Source organism: Oratosquilla oratoria, chromosome 27 (genome assembly GCF_046742065.1).
Source record: "Oratosquilla oratoria isolate Oo_2021 chromosome 27, ASM4674206v1, whole genome shotgun sequence".
Taxonomy (NCBI): Eukaryota; Metazoa; Arthropoda; class Malacostraca; order Stomatopoda; family Squillidae; genus Oratosquilla; species Oratosquilla oratoria.
In genome coordinates, this window is record NC_134803.1 from 39,779,115 (window position 1) to 39,802,428 (window position 23,314).

Sequence of the window (23,314 nt, forward strand, 5' to 3'; positions counted from 1 at the left end):
TGTGTAGAATGACAAAGATGTATGAAATTCAAATGCTGGAGTAGGATGAAAATTAAATTAAAAGTGTACAATGACAACATATAGACAAAATCATTCTCAAGAATAGGGTGAAAATGACGGACGAATTTCAAACGCTCTAGCCAAATGTGTCACATAGACCAAACGCTAGAATCAGAATAACATGTGTAGGATGACAAATGTACGAAATACAAATGCCGGAGTAAGATGTAAATTAAATTCAAGGTATACAACGACAACCTATACAAAAAATTCTAACACTGGGATCACTGACATGAGTAGGATGAAAATGACGAACGAATTGCAAATGCAGTATGGAATCTGACTCGTAAATAAAACGCTAGAATCAAAATACCATGTGTATGATGAGAAATATATGAAATTCAAATGCCGAAGTAGTATGAAAATTAGATTCATAGTGTACAATGACAACTTATGGACAAAATTCAAACGTTAATCGGCAAGACTCTTTTATGCTTCCCCTTTTCACCACACATGTGCGTCCTTTGCTTGAATATGCATCCTCAGTCTGGAACTTGGGTTATGTAGGAGATGTTAGACAGTTGGAGTCTGTACAAAGGAGATGGACAAGGGAGATACATGGATTAGAGGGTTTGGATTACTCGCAGCGACTAAGGACTCTTAACTTATACTCAATTAAAGGGAGATTACTTAGGCATGATATAATTAAATGTTGGCATATTTTTCATGGGAAACTAGCAATTTCTCGTGATGACTTGTTTCCTCGACCCTTGTTGAGTAGCACAAGGGGCCATGATTTCAAAATTGGTCACACCAGAACACAAGTAGAAGTACGGAGAAGGTATTTTAGTATTAGATGTGTGAATTTGTGGAATGAATTGCCAGCGGAACTTGTTAACTGCAGTGATATTGATGTGTTTAAACGAGGTCTCGCAGTTTATCTCGGTGATATATTATTTGATTATACTGCATAAGGCAGTACCAATCGACACCTTGACACAGTTCCATACAATGTTGCTGCTTATGATACACTATCCAGCCAGTAGCAATTAATATATAAATGTCATGTGTAGAATTATGGGCTGGCGTATCAGCAGAGTGCGGCTTCCTTGCCTACATCATAAGTGGTGTGTGGATGGGAAGCCCACCAGGTAAGAGAACCAGGTAAGAGTTGGGATCACTCATGGCAAGAGTAGGATGAAAATGACAGACGAAATCCAAATGCCCTATCTAAAATTGTCAATTGCAGTATGGCATATTGTGCATAATTTAAACATTAGAATAAAATATCATTATTAGAAAATTCAAGTGATAGAGAGTAAGATAAAATTAAATCAAAGTGTCCGATGACAACTACAAACAAAAATGAAACGCTGGGTTCATTGTCATGAGCATGAACATGAAAGACGAAATTCACTTTAAAATACACCTGACAGTTACATATATTAATTAATGAAGTTGGATCATCATGACTAAATGTAAGAGATTTAATGAGGGCCTGTAACTAGTACAACTCGTGAGCACACTCCCAATTGCTAGCTTTCTTCACAAAGATGTCTCCACGAAGGAGCGCCCACAGAACTCATGACGGAAGCAACTCTCACCAAAAACTGTTTAGAATGGGAAAAGTGGCAGTAATGAAGGTTTATTTGAGGAAACCAAAGGGCAAAACGTTGGTGAATGAAGCGACAGTATTTCTTCCCACGACGTATGTTTCCCATTGAATTCAGTCGATGCTATTTCCATTTTTGCGCCTAACCTTCGAACTCTACATATTCCTGTTTTTTTCTCTTATTCTATTTAAGTTGTGTTCTAATTTGATTTGAAATTTCCTTTACCTATTCACTGATTTGGTATCCCTTCTCTCATTTTTTTCCAAGTATTTAAACCTTGCGTTTTCCCGCGATGTTATATTCACCACCAATACAATCAGACGTCATCATTTACAGATGCTTATAAAGTAAATTTACCTAGTCACAAATATTATATGTAATAAAAAGTATTAGAAGTAATTTATCTTTATAAATTTATTGTAGCTGTCTGAATTTTCAGGTTGATTTGTCACACTATAACCGGGTGAAAACAACCATCGTTGTTTACATCGTCACGAATAACCGACGAACTTTCAAAGGAGAAAACCAGACACTAGGACTTGGGAAGTGTTTTTTACAGGACGACATGCATTTATGCAGAGCAACATTGTGTATTCTTATTTGATCAACTAAAGAAGTAGGTTTCTAACTAAATGTTATGTCTCGTGAAATGAATTGTGCATATTTTGACAGTTTGAGTTATCTCTTGCTGTTGTCGTTTAACTTCTCAAAAACTTTCAGTAAAGTACAAATATATGAATATATTGTAATACGAACATTGTCAAAGTTAACTAAGGTGTTCTGTAAAGTTGGTGATTATCTGCCAGTTTGTAGAGGTACATTGTAATTGTTGAAGATAATCATTGTTTCTGTTCATGGTCTTGGGGAATAGTAGTAAGTACCTACTTCCTATCTACCTGTCAGTTTGTGTCAGCCTGCTCCAGTATGCCATGTCAGCTGTTCTGTTCAAGGGTTGATGTCAAAGCCCTTTCCATTTCGAGGCTGTGCATGATTTAAACAAAATTAGTCCTCATCTAGCTTGCTAGGCCTATCATGCCTCACCGCTATTGAATTGTTTATGTCACCTAGGGGTAATTCAGTGTAGTGGCATTTTAAATTTGCCTCCCAAAAAGTAGTGGTAAATGATTTAATTATACTAATCCAGAAGGAGTTTGAATGTGTTTGAGATGAGGTGTCTGAGAAGTATGATGGTGGTTACTAGGCTAGATAGAGTGAGAAATGAGGAGGTGAGGAGGAGAACAGGGGTGGAAAAGGAGCTGGGAGATAGGGTTGATGAAAGAATATTAGGATGGTTTGGACACATGGAAAGAATGAGTGAAGAAAGACTCGTAAAAGAGGTATGGAAGGCAGATGTGGAGGGAGCCGGGAGGATGGGGTGAAGGGGGGCTTTGGGGAAGAGGGGAATGTCTGTTGAGGAAGGACAGAAGACAGGGGTGAATGGAGAATGGTTGTATATGGATGATGTGATTGCATGAGGTGGAATGGGCGGGGGGGATGGGGGGTGAGGTAGTATGTGTGAGCAAAATTTGACGCAGCCCGAAGGGATTTCTCCCAGTCTTCTCCTTTTATGCAATGGGGGGACGGAGAGGGGGGATCGCTGATTTAATGAAGCGGCCTTGCTGTGGATGTGCTGTGTCTTGCGACACTGCTTCTGACCCAGGGCAGTGGACAAGGTGCAGGGATGACCCGTCATCCAGGAGGTGCTAAGATAAGAGGGAGGGTGGAGGGGTGTGGAGTGTATTCAGGGATGGAATGGATGGAAATGATTTTATGCCTTTTCCTTTTTGGCTACCTCCCTTGTAAGGGGGAAAAAGCCTTGGTATATGTATGTATGTAATCCAATTTTAAAAGAATAGTGCATGGCTAGTCTACAGGGGTATCATGTATCATTAGAATATTGACTAAATTTATGCATTCAGTACCCAATACATGGTTGCATTTGTAGAATTATTTAGTTTTATTTATTTGCCACAGAGAAGGTGTTTATGAGTCTATCTTTCCACTAACAATCTAGGAAGATGCTTGAGAAATCGAGGTTTTGAGATGGTTGCAGCATTTGAGTAACAAGAAAACAATGTAGAATGGAAAATGTAGCTTGGCATTTATTTATACAGAAGACATAGAACACCTCATACTACAATGCCCCACACTAACAATCTCTAGACAACAATACAATATCTCTTAACCATTTCAGTACGACTCAAAATCTCACGTGCAGCATGGGCTGCCAAACGTACGATTCATCACACTACTCACATTATAAGATATAAAGTCACTGCTGTATTACTCATTCTCTTTTACTCTGAGTGATAATAAACACTGAAGACATGGTCAAACCAGTTCACAGAATCTGGGGATAACTCATGTACAACTGCAAAAAATATAATCAAGACACTGACGCTGGCGTCCTTGTGTACTCGCGCCTCGGGACACCTACATGAGCGTCATACCGAAGTAGCTAAGGTCCTGCCTGGGGGCTGTCGACGGCTTCTTAGAGTCCACTGGTGTTCTTTACGTTTTCCTTACCTTTTACTTTTAGTTCCTCATCAGGGCCGTACACTGCCATACATACATTTTGAGACTAGATATGATAAATTGGCGGATAGGAGACAGTACCCAAGGAGCATTGCTCCTTTCCTGGATACTACACTTAGGTAGATACAGCACTCAGGGCCCCACCTTTATTGGATTCTTAGATTCTAAATATATCTAATGACCACATCATGTATGTCGTAAGATGCAGTAAACAAGTGTGTTTTCAGTGTGTTCTTGAGAATCTCTTGATTTCCGCTGTCTGTAACATCTTCAAGCAACTTGTTGAAGAGCCTTGGTGTGCACTTTCTTAAAGCTCGAAAGCCAAAATCAAAATCGCTTTTTTGTTGGTAAAGTCTATACAAATCCTCGCTGCCTTAAGGTCATGTTGGTGTTTCCTTGAAACTCTTGCAATAATTTCATATTTAGCTTGGTTTACCCAAGACCAGAGCTTGACAAGTTATAACTAGGGCAATAGACTGATTGATTGATATATTTATAAATTTTAGTTTAGAATACACAGACTGAGAGTTAGTTTTTGACTCCATCACTTTTAAACATAATCCTGTTTCCTTTTTCTGGGATTGTTGGGGAACTGGATATAAAAGCTGGAGATAGGTGAAAAAATGGGGGACACAAACAAGTCAAACTAAACCAACTCTAACCAAATCAGATTTTACCACATCTCATTTAACAATACCTAATCTTATCTCACCCTCCTGAAAGCTGACATTTTGACTAAGATTCTACTTCTCTCTCTTTCTCACAGATATTCCAATGAACTGGTGTGCAGGTCTTCAGTGCCACACATGAGTGTGGATAGATGATGGCCCCCTCCTCCAGAGAAATTCCAGAATATTTGCTGATGCCTCCATGTATAGTAGTGGACTGCCTCCTCCCCAACAGTGTCATTGTGCCACTGTCATGCCCCTGTGATATCACCCTTAGTCAGCTCAAAAGTGAGTATTACCACATTGGCTTAAGAAGGCACTATTTTTTTTTAGAAAGTGACTGTAGTGGAAGGTTCTGTGAAGAATGAGTGGTAACATAGAATTTTAGAAAATATCTCTTTTCTGTGATGTATGAGGGGGACTGGGTGGGGGATGGGGGTGAGGGAGGACGTGTGAGAAATAAATTGATGCAGCCCGAAGGGATTTCTCCCTGTCTTCTTTTCTTGATGAGAGAATGGAGAGGGGGGTTGCCAATTTAATGAAATGGCCTTGCTATAGGCAAGATGTAAGGATGACCCATCATCCAGGAGGTGTCAAGATAAGAAGGAGGGAAGGGGGTAGATGGGAGTGGAGTATGATGTGGGTGGAATAGGTGGGAGTGGTTTTTTTGCCTTTGTTTTTTGGCTACCTCCCTTGTAAAGAGGAAAAAGCCTTTGGTACATGTATGTATCTTTTCTGCATGATCAAAACATATGTCTGATGCCTTGATTGAAACCTCTCCATTGCCTCTTTCAGCTGAATTGTGGCGTGAAGCCAAGAAGTACCCACTGTATCGTGTGTTGGGGAAAGAGGAGGAGTACATTTTAGTTGGAGTTACACAAGATGCGGAATTGGAGGAGTTTTGGGATGAGAAACGAAGATTATGTGACCTCGACCTCTTTTCACCGATTCTTAAGGTTCTAGAGCCTCGAGGCAAGAAGGAAGACAAAGTTCTAAATTACGAAATAAGTAAGATGTTTATGTTATTTTTCATTTATACTATATAAGTGGTGTATAGACAAGAGAAGCAGATTGAATTATAAAGAATTTTTCCTGTGGTTATATTTAGCTGCAAGAGAGATGTGGAAGGGTCATCAAAGATAATATTGGTAAAAATGACAGATGTGGGTGTTTCAGTGTATATAACCTTGGTAGTGAGAAAACTTAGGAGAGGGAAGCATCTTGGAACAAGATAAGTGTGTGTGTGTGTAGCTTTGGAAAGAATGTGAATGAAGTAGTGTTTGGTGATCTAAACTTTTTCACTTTGTGTTCTTCAGGTCTTGCCCTTGGGAGACCTGTTCATGAGCTAGATGACACCAAAGATGAAGAGATACATAGATTTAGACAAGATATAAACAAGGTTTGTAGGTCTATTTTATATCAGAACATAAACACAAATGCAAACTTTAGCAATAAACAAATGTTAAATGTTACACTATGCTAGTACTCAACACATCACATTCATTCCAGCACAAAAGACATTAAATGGAAGTACACAAGAGACTAAACATACTCAGGAAAGCTGCAAACACAGCCTTTAAACTGTTCGTGTATGCCAAACTGAACTTGGTTTCAATAGCCTTAGTTGAGGACACCTGTGTTCGAGCACAGTACTGGTAATTGCTCCCCTCCTGCTACTGTTGACTTAGAAACAGCCCTGTAGTATTACAACAGACAACAGTCCATAGTTTCTTCCTAGAAAGATTTATTTGAGGACGTGGGGACTATTTCCAGCCAAGTGAGGCTGTGGGTTTGTTTTTATTGAAATATTAGACTCCTCATACATTAGACATATGTCACACTAAAGATGGAAGACATGCCTTCTTCTGCTGTCCTATATACACATCACAGACAATACTTTATTTCTGCTTTGAGAAATACCTTATATGGAAGAATCCTTGAGCAGTTAACATCTGCATCAAGGCTGTTCTTTTCTAGTAAAGAGAAACCCAAAGCCATTATGAGGGGGCCTTTGTATATGATAACTTTATCTTGTCAGATATATTTGTTATTGTTATTATAGATGATTTTTTATGGTAAAGCAATCGTAAGCATATCAGGGATTGTCATGATTATTAAAGCTTCTATAATTTATTGCCATGTGTTATATTTGTTATTTTTGTAAATTAAAGGAATATTTATTATAGGTTGTTGAAACTGCTATAGAATACCGACAGCGACGAGGCCTAGAATCAGTTGCTGAATATGAATTTCCATCAGATTTGGAACCCACTGCTATATTACCGTATTCACTGGACAAGCACCTTGACCAAGGTAACTGATAGATCTGTATGAATCTGTGGTACTAGGAATGAGAATAAAAAATAGAATAAAGAAAAGGTTGTTGTTGTTCCCTAGACTGTCTGAGCAGTCCCACCTCCCCAAGGAATGCCATGGCCGGAATAGGGTTTTCCCACAAATCCTTTATAGAGTGTATGTTGTGTTGTTTGCATGTGTGATTGTGTATAATGCAGTCTTCCATTATGTGTTGAGTAGTACAGGGTGAAGAGTTACATCCTGGGCAGTTGTCCACATTGTGGTCATTCAGCCTCTTCTGGTAGCTTAGAAGGTTGGTGGATGGGGTGAATGAAGTTACAGATCATGGTGAAGATATTGTAAAAGAGGATCAATTAGTCTATTGCCCCTGGTCTCTTGCAGAAGACTGGCAGCCTTCACAAAATTGGCAACAGCCTCTGGGTGAGGCCAAAATTGGCAACAGCCTTTGGGTGAGGCCATAAGTCAAATAGGAAAGAAATATTTTGTTGTCCAGGGATTGATAGTTGTTTTCTGGGTTGAAGAAGAGAAAATGTGTGTGAATAACTTAACTTGGAGAAGAGTGTGCAGACTAAGATGAGTACCTGTTCCATGGGAGGGATGCATCTTAAATGAAGTGGCAGTATTGCTGGGGGGGGGGAAAATGGCAATTTTCACATTATTTAAAGTAGAAGAATCTACAGGGATGAGAATGATGGGTATGAAAGGTGTATATATTTTCATACCTGTAGATTTTTGGAAGGGTGAATAGTGGGTGTATGCTTTGACACGACATCTCCCCCTTGTAAGATGGAAAAGGATTTTTGGTATTTGTATGTCTTCCTTCCATGTCTATCTCCCCTTGTAAATTAATCAATCAATCAGACATCCTGAATCCACTGCTGAACAAAAGCCTCTCATATTATTCCAAGAACTGCATGGCTGTGCCAATGTTGTAGATATTAGTGCATAAATTTTGTGTTCGGTAGGAGGGGTAATGTCATCTTAAGCTTCCTCACCACACAGGATTAGTGTGACTGGGAACTGGAATGACCCCTTATCCATTAGGTGGTGTAATGGGAGAAGTGTTCTGACCCAGGGCAGTGGACAAGATGCAGGGGTGACCCATCATCCAGGAGGTGCCAAGATAAGAGGGTAGAGGGGAGTGGAGTATGTAGGGTATGGAATGGGTGGGAGTGGTTTCAATGCCTTTGTTTTTGGCTACCTCCCGTGGAAGAGGAAAAAAATGATTAGGCTTTGAATTGGCCATCCCCTGTATAATTTTTCTGTGACTTAATGTAAACAATCTTAATACAGGGTATCTACATGTGACTGTATGGCGTGGGAACACTGAATCAACTAGCATTCGTGTGGCATGGGATGGCACGATAGTGGATATAATTGACGAAGCACTCAACAAACTGCCACCTCCTACAGAAGACTTGAACACTTCAACTGCATCCTTCTCTAGTCATTGTCCTACCAAATATGCCCTCAAAGTGTGTGGCAGTAATGAGTACCTACTTTCTAATCATCCTATTACTCAGTTCAAGGTAAATCAAGGGTTAAGCATAGGTCATCAATTTGCAGAGCTGGGTGCATTCCACTTTCGATTGGCCGAGGTTAGTGCTCACAAACTGTTAAAGCAATATTGGTATAGTATGTGGCCTACCGGACTTTTATTTCGGTATGAACCTGTCTCTTAAGCTTCAATAGTTTGGGAGCGCTAACCATGGCCAAACTAAAGTGAAACATGCTGAGGAACTCACCCAGCTCTGTCAATATGAGGAGAAATATGTAAATCTTAATCTTCAGTGGTATAGTTGTTTTATATAAAAATATATAGATATGATGGTTGACATGATTATTCTTAGGCTTATAGGTATGCATGTGTGATAATATTGGTAGTCATAACTGCATAGATTTATGCATACATTTTTCTTTCAGACCATTCGGAGGTGGGTAGCTCGAGGCCGCACCCCACAAGTGTCCCTTATATCTCGTGGGGAACTTTATGCGTCATTAAATAAAATGAAGTATGTGTCGCCTAGTGAAAGTGCTTCCAGTAATCTGAACACAAGTGAGGTTGTGGCACCAATGACCCTGTGGGACCCGAGCCTAGAGGGTCGTTTCAGAGTTCATATAGTAGGTGCAAAAAACATTGTCTCAAAGGATGCTGGTAAGGTAAGATGGTAGTGGTACTGTTGTGTATATACTAAGTTTTTGCTTATACAGACGCTCCTCTACTTACGTTCATTCGTTTTACGTTTGAACTGACGGTAAAAAAAAAAATGGTAAAAAAAAATTTTTTGAGTGAATTTTTTAGTTTACCGCACTCTCCGTAGTTCAAACGATACTTGCGCACGACGCTGCGTCCATTGTTTACATTGCGCAGACGACAAACTGAAAATGCCTTGCCTCCTCCTCCACCATCTCAATTTATGTTGCTTGAATTTAATCTATTTGAAATTAATGTTATTATTTTACAATGTTATGTGTTTAATTAATGATTTAGGGGTGTTTTATAAGATACGGTAATAGAATTTACCGATGTATAGTACAGTAACAACTTACGTTAATTTTCAACTTACGTTCAGCCGTTCGGTACGTAAGTAAAACGTAAGTTGAGGAGCGTCTGTATTTACATATACCAAAGGCCTTTTCCTCCTACAAGGGAGGTAGCCAAAGTCAAAAGGCATAATTCCAGTTTTCCAATTCCAATTTTTGCTTATGAAAACTGAAATTACACCACATTTCTTATTGCTCACTCTCAACCATATACATATCCAAATATTCAACATTCTGATTGTGATCTCTTTTGGGGTCATTCCTTTTCACCATTAAGACCTTCCTTGGCTTTAAGAGTTCATGGTCATGATATTCAACATTGCTTTATTTCTGGCAGGTGTTTGTTAAGGCAGGTCTCTTCCATGGGGCTGAACCATTATGTGGCACCCAGAAGACAATGCCAGTTTCTCCAGACAATCTGCAGTGGGGTGAATGGCTTCAGTTTGATTTGCCCTTGCAGGAGATCCCAAGGGCAGCAAGACTTTCTATCTCTGTTTGTTATCAGAAGAAACCCACAGATAAGAAAAAGAAAAAAGATAAAGAGGTGAGAACAACAGTGTGAGAAGTCTATGTATATGCTTGTGTGTATATATATATATATATATATATTTTTTTTTCTTTTCTTTTCTTCCTCTCTCTCAAGATATAGTGACTAGTGTAGCACTGAAGAAGTGATAATTTTCTCAAATTTTACTTCCTTGAATGATTTATGGGCCAGCTCAGTAGCTGTAGTTGCCATTCCTTGGGTTGTAGGTCTCCTGCAAAAGAAATCCGAGGTTATGGCTTTTTTAATGTGTACATTGCATAACTTTATATCAAGCTCTCTCTTTTCTTTTTTTCTTTCTATCTCTTATGCAGTTTGAGGTGCTGCTGCATTCCTGGGGGAACCTGAACCTCTTCAATGCCTTTGGGGAGTTGGTTCATAGTCGACTGGTGGTGCCCTTGTGTTCGGCCCCACTTGCTTTCGAACAGCTTCTCAACCCATTAGGACCCACAGGTAATTGGTAGAAAATTAAGAATGTACAGTACAGGTAACATGATCATTGAATAGTGTAGTTAACTGGAAAGTCATTTTTGAGATTAATTGTTGCCTTGAATTTCACTGGCTAGAAATCCATAGTTCCATTGGCTAGTAGTGATCAGCAGTAATTTTCAGATTCACCTGTTGATCATTTTATTAAGAAACTTTGGACATTTGTCTGTGTTGTATTATCAATATATATGTGTATGTATATATATATATATATAGGAAGCTCACTGGCTGAACGGGTTAGGGCGTCGTTATTTGCGGTGAAGGTTGAGAGAATGGCAGTTCAAATCCTGCCACCGGTGAAGTGGAACTAAGGGCATGGTTCATCAAGTTCCATGCTACAAAGTCCTCTGGGAGGGGCACCGTCTTAACTTTCCAATAGGAAGGAGTTTATGACATTAAACCCTATCATCATCATCATGTATATATATTTTCTGTTTCTGATTTTAATAGGGATAAGAAAGTCTCCAGTTGTCATGTTTCACCTTTGTAACCTGTAGTGATAGTATTTTGAGTGACGATTTCTGGTCTCAGGTTGGCCACTAGGGAGTGATACACCAAGTTTGGAAGTGGACTTTGAGAGCAGATTGACCCAAGGGATTGTGTATCCATCCGAGACACAAATGACCAGTTATGCCAAATATATAAACAAGTTGGAAGGGAACCATGATGCTTCTGTGGAAAAGGTTTGTAGATGTGCTTCCAAGAAGTATATTTCAATTCAAATCCTTTGGAACAGATCCTCTATTTTAGGGCTGTACTAGAAAAGAAAATGTAATTTACGGATGAAGTTTAAATGCGTAGAGTAAAAACATTTACAAGTCCAGTAAATGTTGTCAAGGGTAAATGATTCTAATAAATTTGTTAAGTTTATTTCAAGGCAAAAATCAAGGAGAGGGAGGCCAAATGGAAAGTGGATGTGAGGTGGGGTAGGTGTTGATGCAGAAGTTTGAAAATAATAAACAAATGTGTTGGAAGAAAGTGAAAAGAATGAGGGGAGGCAAGTTGGGTAGATAGGATGGACAATGAATGGGTTTTTGATGGGTGTGTGCTGTGTCTTGCAACACTGCTTCTGGCCCAGGGCTATGGGTGAGATGCAGGGATGACCCATCTTCCAAGAGGAGCCAAGAAAAGAGGATGGGGCTGGAGCATGTGGTGATAGAATGGGTGGGAATGGTTTTTATGCATTTGTTTTTTGGCTATCTCCCTTGTAAGGGGGAAAAAGTCTTTGGCATATGTGTGTATGTATGCTGTGACTTCAGTATCCTTTTATAAGGGGGGAAACGGCCCTTTAGTATTTGTAGGTCTATCCATCTATATACCAAGGGCTTTTTCCCCCTTGCCTGGGAGGTAGTCATGAAAAGGCATATACCACCTCCCACCCATTTCATTCCCACCCATTCCACTCCCATCCACCACTCTTTCCCCCTCTCACCTTAGCTCCTCATGGATGATGGGTCATCCCTAAATCGTGCCCACTACCCTGGGTCAGAAGTAATGTAGCAGGACACAGCACAACCAGAGTGAGGTCACTTCACTTAATTAGCAACCCCATTCTCCGTCCCCCTCTCCACGGTATTTGTAGGTATGTACTTAAAACCTGCCCTTTTCCTTGCTATACAGGACTCCTCTAGCCCCAGCTCTACCATAGTTAGTACTATTGTAGAGATCAGCATGAGGGATATTTTCAAGCAGCTAGACCAAGAGGACAAGGAGTTCCTGTGGAATAATAGACTCTTATGCCTGGCAGTGCCGCAGTGCCTTCCTCGCTTGTTGGATGCAATCAGGTGGTCCTCCAGAGATCAAGTGGCACAGGTAGGTGTATAAATTTCAATTTAGGTAATTTGTATAACAGCGTTGAGGGATGCTGAAAGTTGTTTGTGTGATGAAATAAAGAATTGATGTAGTGGAAGAATTCCATAGCCCTAGGCTTCTCTTGTACCATGTTTTGCAGAAATTAATTTTGCTAGACTTGATAAATATTTGTATATTTTCTGCAATGCAGATGTATTTACTCTTGGGAGACTGGCCACTTGTACCTCTGGAAACAGCTCTTCAGCTACTTCAGGGCAAATATGCTGATCTTAGGGTGCGAGAGCACGCAGTAAAATCCCTGGAAGCTACGTTACCTGATGAGTACCTATCCATGGTAAGTTTTGAGAAATACATGAAAGGATGGTATATGCCTGTATTGGGGTCTTAGTTGTACAATTATATGCAGATGATATTTAAGAAATTTCAGTGTCACAATAAGACCAGAGTCCTGCAGTGTTCTTATGTTTAGAGACAAATCTCCACTCGTAAAAAAATACTGAGCCAATCTGTAATTTTCACTATTCCTTGTATCTGTTCTTATTAGTAAATCTCCTGTACCACTTTCAGGATACCACCTCTTCTTTTCTTATGCTCTTGGTAGGGTTAGGGGATAAGAATGCCATCATCATGTTGAAGAAGTCTTAAGATTAGGAATAGATGTTGTTGGGGGGAGCAAGACCAAAAATCATGTGAAGATTGACCCTCATCACTTTCCCACTTTCAGAATACCATCTCTTATACTCTTTCGGTAGGATTAGGGGATAAGAATGCCATCATCACAATGAAGAAGTATTTAGATTAGGAATGGACGTTGTTCAGAGGAGCACGACTGAAAATCTCCTATGTCTAGCTACCTTGTTTTGTAGGTAGCAACTGATTAGATGGGTAGAAAAAATATATATATAATGATAATAAAGGAATACTTAAATGAATAGGTAAAATTAGTCCAGTGGCTGCTAATTATATTTGTACTTGTTCTAGAAGTTCAAGCATGTAGGGCAAAGGTGATTGATTTGATTGCAGCTTAGTCTCACTGAATTTCCTGAACAAGTCTTTCACTTGCGTTATCACTCTTTGGCCCCTTAGGTTTGATTCCAGAACCATGTTTTTAATACCATGACTGGAATGTTTTCATTGTCTTTCTTCTACTGCTTTTAAGAAAAATATTTTTCTGTCTCCACAGTATTTGCTTACCCTTGTACACTCACTGAAACATGAAAAGTACTTAGATTCGCCTCTTCTGCGATTTCTCCTCTACAAGTCATTGGGGAATTCAAACATCGGAAATTACTTCTTCTGGCATCTTAGGTAAGATGACTGTATTTAAACAAATTTTATAGTTTATTGTGCCCAGTATGATTATATCGCACTCCAAGCTATTTGTATTTCTTGCTTCATTGGTTAGAAAGATTTGCAGTGGCTATTATGTGTTGCATTGTGTCTGACCCAAGCAAGTGTAGTGGGTATGGGCTTAGATATATAGAGATGATTTTTTTTTTTTTATTATTAATTTTTATGGTATGTTTTATTGCAAAGAGCTGAAATCCAGAATTGGCCAAACCCCTTGAGGCTAGTTGCAGTTTTGGAGGCCTACTGCCGTGGCCTTGGGCCAGGCCTACGAGGCCTCACCAAGCAAGTAGAGATGTTGGACAAGCTTAGTAAAGTGGCTGATTCAATTAGAGATAAAAGGGATGATTACAAAGTGAGTATTTGTAATGCATGCCTCTCCTGTTCCTTTCTTGTTATTACTATTCTGTGTATGTATGGAGGGGTGATTGTGCCAGTAGCACTGAGTGTGTGGGGGAGATACATAAGAGAGGAGGAATTTGGATGTGTTTGGGATGAGGTGTCTGAGAAATATGGTAGGGGTTGCAAGGTTGGACGGAGTGAGGAAGGGGACAGTGGTGGAAAGGGAGGTGGGAAATAGGGTTGATGAAAGAGTATTGGAATGGTTTGGACACATGGAAAGAATGAATGAAGAAAGATTATTAAAAAAGGTGTGGAAGGTAGAGGTGGAGTGAGTGAACATGAGGGGGCAACTGAGGATGAGATGGATGGATGGGGTGAAAGGGGTGTTAAGGAAGAGTAGGATATCTGTTGAGGAAGAATGGGGAAGGGAGGCGGCAGAAGATAGAGGTGAGTGGACAATGGCTTTGTGTAGATAACACTGATGTATAGAAGGGAATGGGGTGAGGTATAGCAAGTGGTTATGTGTGAGTGATATTTTGATGTAGCCCGGAGGGATTTCTCCCCTTATTCAATGTTTCTGCATGAGGAGACAGAGGGGGGGTTGCCAATTAAATGAAGTGGCCTCGCTGTGTCTTTCTGCATTGCCTCTGACCCAGGACAATGGGAGAGATGCAGGGATGACCTGTCATCCACGAGGAGCCAAGATGAAAGGGAGGGAAGGGTGCTTGGTGGGAGTGGAATTATGCCTTTTGGCTTTGGCTACCTCCCTGGTAAGGGGGGAAAACCCTTGGTATATGTATATAAGTGTGTACTATTCTGTTGTTGTAGGAAGTCTATATTTTTCTTATATCTTCAGATGTACTATTAGTATGTATTATTTGCTAAGTGAAAGGCTATTTTGCAATAAAAATCTTAAATAATTTATGCAATGTATTGTTGAATTATATTCAGAATTATGACAAATTCAATTTTATTCAAGGAGAGAAGTCGATACTTGAAAAAGCTGTTGGGGGAGAAGGCACAGTGTTCAGGACTGCAGCATATGCCATCACCTCTTCATCCTTCCCATACCCTCGGCAAGCTACGCATTCCTGAATGCAGGGTACTGGACTCGGCTCGTCGTCCCTTGTGTTTAGTATGGGATAATCCTGACACCATGGCTGCACAGTATACAAACTCACATGCTGTCATATTCAAGAATGGAGATGGTGAGTTATGTTTTCATTGATTATGGTTATCATTTTCACTGGCAGACAGGGTTGATCAAAGAATATTGGGATGGTTTGGGAATTATGAAAAGAGTGAAGAAAAACAAGCAAAAAGAGCGTGAAAGGCAGAGGTGGATGGAGTGAACTTGAGAGGAAGACTGAGAATGGGATGGATAGATGGATGGGGTGAAAAGGGCTTTAGGTACAAGGGGAGTGTTTGTTTACCAGGGAAGAGATAAATGTGAGTGTATCATGGGTTCATTTATAAGACTGAATTACCTGTTCTGGTTGTCATACATGATGAATAACTGGTTCCTCATCCTTGCAGACCTGCGGCAAGACATGCTAACCTTACAGGTGTTCAGCATTATGGCGCACCTTTGGGGTGAAGAAGGACTAGATTTGCGCATGTTACCATATTGCTGTATGGCTACTGGGCCGAAGGTAAAGAATGCTGTTCTGTTCATATATATGTATTGTACACACACATACATGTATATCTATATACTAAGTGCTTCTTTCCCCTTATAAGGGAGGTAGCCTAATCAAAGTCATGCACCCACTCCCATCCATTTAGTAAATTCACTAAATATACATATACTAAAAGGCAGTTTCCACCTTTTTAGGAGGTTGATTGTAGCATACACTCACCTCCCACCCATCCTGCACCCACCCAAACACCCATTTGTTGCCCCTCATAGACAAAGGGTTATGTCTGTCCATTACCACACTGCTGAGATCAGAGGCAGCAAGACCCAAGCACTTCCACTTCCAACTGAAGAAGATAAAGTTTTATTTATATATATATATTTTTTATAGTAATTTGGGTCTGGTGGTGGATGGGTGTGGAATGGATGCATGCCTTTGACTTGAATACCTCTCTCTCTTAAGGGGAAACCTTTGGTATATAGATGAATAGAATTTTCCTATCTGATGCCTACGTTAATTTTTTAGGTAGAAATAACTTAGAACGCTGTAGGATGTTTTCCTTTTAAGATGTTCATTGCTGAATACTTTATCCATGTAATAACTTGGGTTATTGTACCAGGTGGGTGTGATCGAAGTAGTGCGGAATGCCAAGACAGTGTACAGTATTCAGAAGCGAGCCAAATTAGGGGCTATCCAAGTGGATTCATCGCAGCTGTATAAGTGGATCCGTTCCAAAAACCAAGGGTTGCGGTAAGTATATTTTCTTTGTTGGTTTGCATTGATTTTATGACCTGTAATTATATGAATGACCATGAAATAAGTTTTGGATATAGAATACCTCCTTTAGCAATGGTATTTTGTAAATGACAGCATAATTTGTCCCTCTCATTTTAGACTGGACCAAGCCATAGACACTTTCACTCGTTCCTGTGCTGGATACTGTGTCGCTACATACGTTCTTGGCATTGGTGACCGACATCCAGATAACATTATGGTTAATGAAGAAGGACAGGTAAGTAAAATTGTAGATAATGTGAGACCTTTGATATTTACAGATTGACATCAGTCTACCAATTAGCCATTACTCACAAAGCGAGGTGGTAAGTTATGGGAGAGAGACATCCTTTTTTCTTTAGCCATCTTGTTGCGGTTTCAAAAGAGATAGAGATAAATTAATCCATTGCCTCGGGTCTGTTTTTGAGGTGACCCATAGCTCCCAGGTAATGTGTAATGGTCATCAGAATGGCTCAGAAATAACGTGGGGAAGAAATATTGCATTGTTATCAGGGTAAGGTTTGAGCAGAGTAGTGTAGGATGAGGGGTTTAGTGTCTTCTGCGTGGTGACTGCATCTGGGGCAATTTGCTCCTGTGGCCAGATCTATTCTGTGTTGGTACTCTTGCTGGATGGTGGCTTGAATGTAGTCCTACTAATGTACTTTTTGCTTGTTGTCAGAAGGTTTTTCTGTGTAGGACTGGTCTGAAGAAGTTAGGTGGAGTATGGTATTAGACTTGAAGTGTTTGTTATGTGATCAGTGTGAATATGTTTTTGTAACTGGCTGGCAAAGTTAAAGCATGCTTTCAATCTTTATTTGAGATAGAAAGGGAGATTCCCAGTACTTTCACCTTGCTCCATCTAGTCATCTTTAATGATGTACATGGGAACATGGAGGTGGTATTCTTATCCTCCACCACAAGAGCATGAGAAAAGAAGAGGTGTTGTCTTAGGAGTAGTACAGGAGAGATTTAAGAACAGCAGAAATAGAAAAATATATATATATATATCTGCACGAAGGGATGGAGAGGGGAGGTACTGATTAAGTGAAGTGGCCTTGCTGTGGATCAGCGGCGGCGCCAGGAATTTTTAGTTGGGGAGGCTAAGGGGGGGCTGAGCAAATTTTGGGGGGGGCTAATAGTAATATGATAATACACAAATATTATCCTCATTTCAGAAGGGGAGGGGGTTAATGGTTGGGCTAGCACTGATGGCTGACAAATCTTTAGCCCTGGCAATTAAAAATTCCACTTAATAAAATTATTTCAATGAGTGTTTTAAATTTTCAATTTGCTCATTTCAGTTGGGGGGGCTAAAGCCCCCCCAAGCCCCCCCCCTGGCACCACCACTGCTGTGGATGTGCTGTGTCTTGGTGTATTGCTTCTGACCTGGGTAGTGGGCAGGAGACAGGGATGACCCTTCATCCATGAGGAGCCAAGATGAAAGGGAAACAAGGATGGTGGATGGGAGTGGAATGAGTGAAAGTGGGTGCATGCTTGACTTGGCTACCTCCCTTATAATGGGGAAGAAACCCTTGATATGTAGATAGATAGAAACAGGAAAGTAAAAGTTAAATTGCTCAATATTCTATTATGAGTGCACAGTCTTGAAATATAAAAGTATTGTATGATTTGTACAAACACCTTAATGGGTGAATCTGCTTTCAGATATTTCATATAGACTTTGGACATTTCTTGGGCAACTTCAAGAAGAAGTTTGGAATAAATAGAGAACGGGTTCCTTTTGTTTTGACTCAAGATTTCCTGAGAGTTATTGCTGCTGGGGCAGAGAACCCCAAAGAGAGTGCTGAGGTTCAGAGGTGAGTGTAACAGCATTATTTTTTAATTGATATCCAACATTGGTCTTGTACTCATAAAAAGTGAAAGGACTTTCTTCAGTCATTTACATTTTTCATGTTTAATTTCACAAAAATATTAGGATATTTTATTGTTATTTTATTCATTTTATTGAGACTTCTTTTCAATGTACAATATTTTCATTATGGTTGATGATTTTAGTAAAGAGGAAGAGTTTGAATTTGCTTGAGATGAAATGCCTGAGAAGTATGGTAGGAGTTACTAGGCTGGATAGAGTGAGAAACAAGGAGGAGAGTGGGGGTGGAAAGGGAGTTGGGAGATAGGATTGATGAAAGAGTATTGGGATGGTTTGGACACGTGGAAAGAATGAGTGAAGAAAGATTGATAAAAGAGGTGTGGGGAGTGAACATGAGGGGGTGACCAAGGATGAGATCAATCGACAGGGTAAAAGGAGCATTGGGAATGAGGGGATGTCTGTTTTCTATTTATTTTTATTTGTTTTGTTTTATTTTTTATTATTATTATTATTATTTATTTATTTATTTATTTATTTATTTTCTTTCAGGTTTCAGGAACTGTGTGGCCAAGCATATTTGTCACTTCGGAAGCACTCCAACCTCCTCATCACTCTCTTCTCTCTTCTCCTCTCCACAGACATGCCTGAGCTTCAGGTAATTACTTTTGTGTCTGGTACTTTTACTACTGTGTAGCTGTACCAGATAGATAACTATCCATTTGTATATATCATAATAGCCATGATGAATGGGACCAACATAGTCGTATTTCTCCTCTCTTATAGTAATTTTTACCAATATTTTATATTAAATAGTGTTTCATCTTTATATTTTAGAGTCAAGATAACATAGAGTACTTGTGCAAGACACTGGCAGTGGACATGAGCGAGGAGCAAGCTCTGGAGTACTTTCAGAACCAGTTCCATGAGGCCTATGGAGGAGCGTGGACCACCAAGTTGGACTGGTTTTTCCACTCGGTGAAACATCGTTAGTCAAAGCTAACATGTCATCACTCCTGTGTCCCCTTTTTTCTGGTTCTTCTTCTTTGTTGTTTTGAAATATGACTTATGGTCATTTTTTTTTACGGTGACTGTAATAATTTACTTTTCATATTTGACATTCTCTCTCTCTCTCTCTCTCTCTCTCTCTCTCTCTCTCTCTCTCTCTCTCTCTCTCTCTCTCAACAATTGACAAGGCATTGTGGCCAGTGCATCATATCATTTAACTGTCACCATTTATCCCTGTGAAGTAATCTAATCTTTTATTTATGAAAAAATATATATTTTATTTTTCCAGTGGCATTTCGAAGTGACTTGCATTGCCTTTAAATTAACACTGACATTTTGGAAAGTGTAAAATGTACTTCGTACTAAGGATTTACACTGTGATTTCAGTTGTGTACAAAGTGTTGCATTGGGACACACCAGCATGAGAGGCCATCCCTTGGTTTTAATTGTGGTGGCCAAGTCTGAACACACACACATACACACATGTATTTATATCAAAGGCCATTTCCTCCTGATAAGAGAGGTAGATTAACCAATACTCACATCTACATCAACAAATAAAACCCATTTATCCACTCCTCCCATCATAGCTCCTTAGGGATAAAGGGCCACTCTGAGATTGTACTCGAGTCAGAAGCAGCGTAGTAAAATACAGTTCTTCCATAACAGTATCCAGCAGCTGGAATTGGTTTATTCCAGTCTTTCCCATTATTCTCTTGACCAATTACACTGTGAACAAGAAAAACATGGCACAGGCTCGATGGCACAGAGGTAACATTCTCAATCACTAATTCAGTGGTCCAAGTTCGATTCCTGCCCAGGGTTGAAATAATTTCAGTATTGCTGTACTGTGAGCCTGGACTCCAACTCTCAGCAAGAAGTTGGGTATATGTGTGTGTTAGGTCACAGCATTACCCATACATTATACATATACCAGGGAGGTAGCCAGTTACTGTAGAGCATCTTGGGTATAGCATTATCCATAGTTTGGGTATATATGAGCTGTCAACTGAAGGTAATAGATGTCAATCATGAGGCCAGCACATGATCCAAGACCATGGTGAATCATAGCCCTCATAAATGCACCTTTTTAGTAAGCTTATTTGTTTACATGTTACTAGCTTTGCGTTGCTGTCGTAGAATCCTCTTATCCAGCTGTAATTGCCTTGTGAAATCCTGAGTGCCAAAATTTTATCTTTCCCCACAACTGTCTCACCCATTGGAATCAGCACAAAATTATTTACTTTTTTTATTGCATTACTTTTGATCTGATCAATGTGCCAGGGGACATAGATGACCCTTCATCCACACAGTGTTTAGATGGGAGGGGGTTTTAATTTTTTTTTTTTTTTTCATATATGAAGTGGATGTGTGTTTTGACTTGATCACACTCCTTATAAAGATGATAAAGCCTTTGGTATGTATATCAGTAAAATACATTTATATTTCCAATACCTCAGTGGTATGTTATGTATATATGAAATTGCATTGACAATTGCTAGTGTTCCATAATGGTTTGCTCAGTGTTTATGTAATTGTAGGTATTTTACGTAGTTTTATGTTTTAAGTCTTGTAATGTACATGTACTTGTATGATCCCCCTGGTTTAAGAATACGTCAAAGACAGAAAATTTAAAGTTGCAATGTAAGCAGTCAGAGTTATCAAAATGTTGAGACCTGCAACTGAATTAGTTTCAGAAGTACAGTGATGAAATCTTTGTAGGTGGATAGCAGAATTCATGTTTTTGTCTCGTGTAAAAATTAAGTAAATTTTAGAATTGTATATTTAGCTTTGAAAAGAGTGTAAGGGGGTTTTGTATATCTTGAACTCCAAATAATTTTACTGTGAAAGTTTGTGTTGCAAAATTGTGACAAATTGACATCTCTACTGAAATATTGAACAGCAACACTGATAATACATGTATGTGAAAAACCCTTCAAATTGATATTGTGGGTAGGTGAATAGATGAGTATTGGCTTTTGAGAGTTGAAATAATAAAGTAACAAGAAATTAATGCCAAACTACATACTAATTTAAATTGGCAATTTTAATATAAGTGGTTAGAGCAGTACTAGGCTCAGTATCTTGTTTCTTTATTGGAAAATTAATTTACATATTGGTGTTTGGTACTGTACAGCATCTTGAGTATAGCTTTGTCAGTTGGCTCTTACATGGTGGACTTGCTCAATTTTTGGTGGGTTGTGACATTGTACTGTTCTTACACCAAGTACCTTGTATGCAAACTTCAATGATTTATGTGGATGTATAGGTCATAAGCCTGGACAGTACAAGACTGCAGTTCCTATAGATCAGCATCATTCACAAATAGTTGTCAGACATTCCAGTTTAGATTCTCGGAAAACAAAATAAAGGTTTGTGTAACTAGTTTTTTTTAAGGATTATAGAATATATTTACAGTATTTTTGTATGTATGCACTTGAGTGTGACAAACATCTTTCATATTTTTATATTTGAGACGATGTGTTATAAAAATTTGTACTTTTCATCAGTTAGTTGTAAGTATGATATTGCTCACAAAAATTCAGTATAAAGACCAACAAAGTTAGTGATATATAATGGGCCTTTGTATTATAGAGTTGTGAATGGAAGGTATTACTTGTATTTCTCAGTATATAATCCCTCTAGCACCAGATGCACTGTTTAAACTATGATGTTAAAGAATGTGAGAATGTGTAAGATCCAAGGGACAGCCACAAGCCTGAATGTGGTCAATATTGATCAAAACCACTTAATAACCTGGTTGCCTTTGGTGAAATACAATCACCAGTCATTGTCTGGAAATATATTAAATGGACCTTAGTGTTAAGGAGTTTTGGGTATTTTGTTGATTTAGGGCTACCTTAGTCAGTATTCTTTTCTTAGATAAAGGTTGTGCATAAGTTAACTGAGGTCACAAGAGTGTGTTTAGACGATTTTGCACAGAGGTTCTTGTTCTTTTATATATAATAAGCCAACATTGTGCACACCCTGATGATGTTTTTTTAATCAATGCAACAAGTTGCTGTCATTTCTCAATCAGTCTGGCAGCTTAGGCTTATGGTCAAGTATTAGAGTAACTGTCATTTAGGTAATGTCAGTATACACCTTATGATGTGACACTAATACTCCTGTGGTTCAATAATATCACATCCCCAAATTTACTCCACACTTAACAACTAACTTACTCCTAACACTTGATTCGACGGTCACAAAATGATCTTGTATTTCAGCATTATATTGTCCTGAAGGATAGAAAAACTGGTGAAATGTAGGTGAAACACAATAGACATTTTTGTAACAGAAAGGCAGATATTTGCTTTATTTATTTATTTTAGTTTATTTTTTTTATTTATTTATTATTATTATTTTTTTTCCATAATGGGTTCAGTGAACAACCCACATCAATCAGTCGGTCTCTTGCAGAAGACTCATAATTCCCAGGTAACCAGCTACAGCCACTGGGTAGTTACATAAGTAAATATTATAATTATTTGGAAAAACATTTACATAGACAAGAAGGATTCAGTTAGTTTGGTTTCCAGATTTTGGCAAAACCCATTAAGTAAGGACTTGTATGCAGATTATATGTTGGATAGAACCTGTATTTACCTGAGTATATAAAAAATATCATAAACATACACATTCTCAGTACAAAGATGTGAACTCCAGAATCTTTTTGAGATAAATGAGCTTAAAGGTTTGATTGCAAATAACACGTCCCTTCTCCCTGTTCGGGACGTTGACTGCATAAGTTTTATGTAGTCCGCATTTTGGGGATCTTAGTAACATCCCTGTAGACCAAGTCATTCATCACTTTTTCATGACTTGAGTCAGGAGTCTCTGCTCATAACTGATCA

The 23,314-nt window shown here is 39.0% G+C and overlaps 1 protein-coding gene across 1 annotated transcript; it reads left to right on the plus strand.

Annotated features, from left to right (window-relative positions):
* The first annotated feature begins 2,103 nt into the window (after positions 1 to 2,103).
* Positions 2,104 to 22,812, plus strand: LOC143039984 (phosphatidylinositol 4,5-bisphosphate 3-kinase catalytic subunit alpha isoform-like). Its single transcript, XM_076210498.1, has 21 exons — positions 2,104 to 2,229; positions 4,915 to 5,104; positions 5,612 to 5,824; positions 6,133 to 6,215; positions 7,003 to 7,129; positions 8,426 to 8,661; positions 9,056 to 9,292; positions 10,014 to 10,220; positions 10,535 to 10,673; positions 11,241 to 11,392; positions 12,330 to 12,521; positions 12,712 to 12,855; positions 13,705 to 13,829; positions 14,058 to 14,223; positions 15,190 to 15,418; positions 15,747 to 15,862; positions 16,467 to 16,597; positions 16,742 to 16,859; positions 18,287 to 18,438; positions 19,002 to 19,107; positions 19,287 to 22,812. Exons 2-21 carry the CDS (start codon positions 4,969 to 4,971, stop codon positions 19,440 to 19,442), a joined length of 3,165 nt encoding a protein of 1,054 aa, XP_076066613.1. The 5' UTR covers positions 2,104 to 2,229; positions 4,915 to 4,968; the 3' UTR covers positions 19,443 to 22,812.
* The last annotated feature ends 502 nt before the right edge of the window (positions 22,813 to 23,314 follow it).

What these genes read in the sequence shown, in the direction of transcription:
- LOC143039984 (XM_076210498.1), top strand. Translation starts at nt 4,969, where the DNA reads ATGATGGCCCCCTCCTCCAGAGAAATTCCAGAATATTTGCTGATGCCT. An exon ending in TCTCAAAGGATGCTGGTAAG is followed by an intron (nt 9,293 to 10,013) that starts GTAAGATGGTAG and finishes TATTTCTGGCAG; the next exon opens with GTGTTTGTTAAGGCAGGTCT. An exon ending in GAGAGTGCTGAGGTTCAGAG is followed by an intron (nt 18,439 to 19,001) that starts GTGAGTGTAACA and finishes ATTTTCTTTCAG; the next exon opens with GTTTCAGGAACTGTGTGGCC.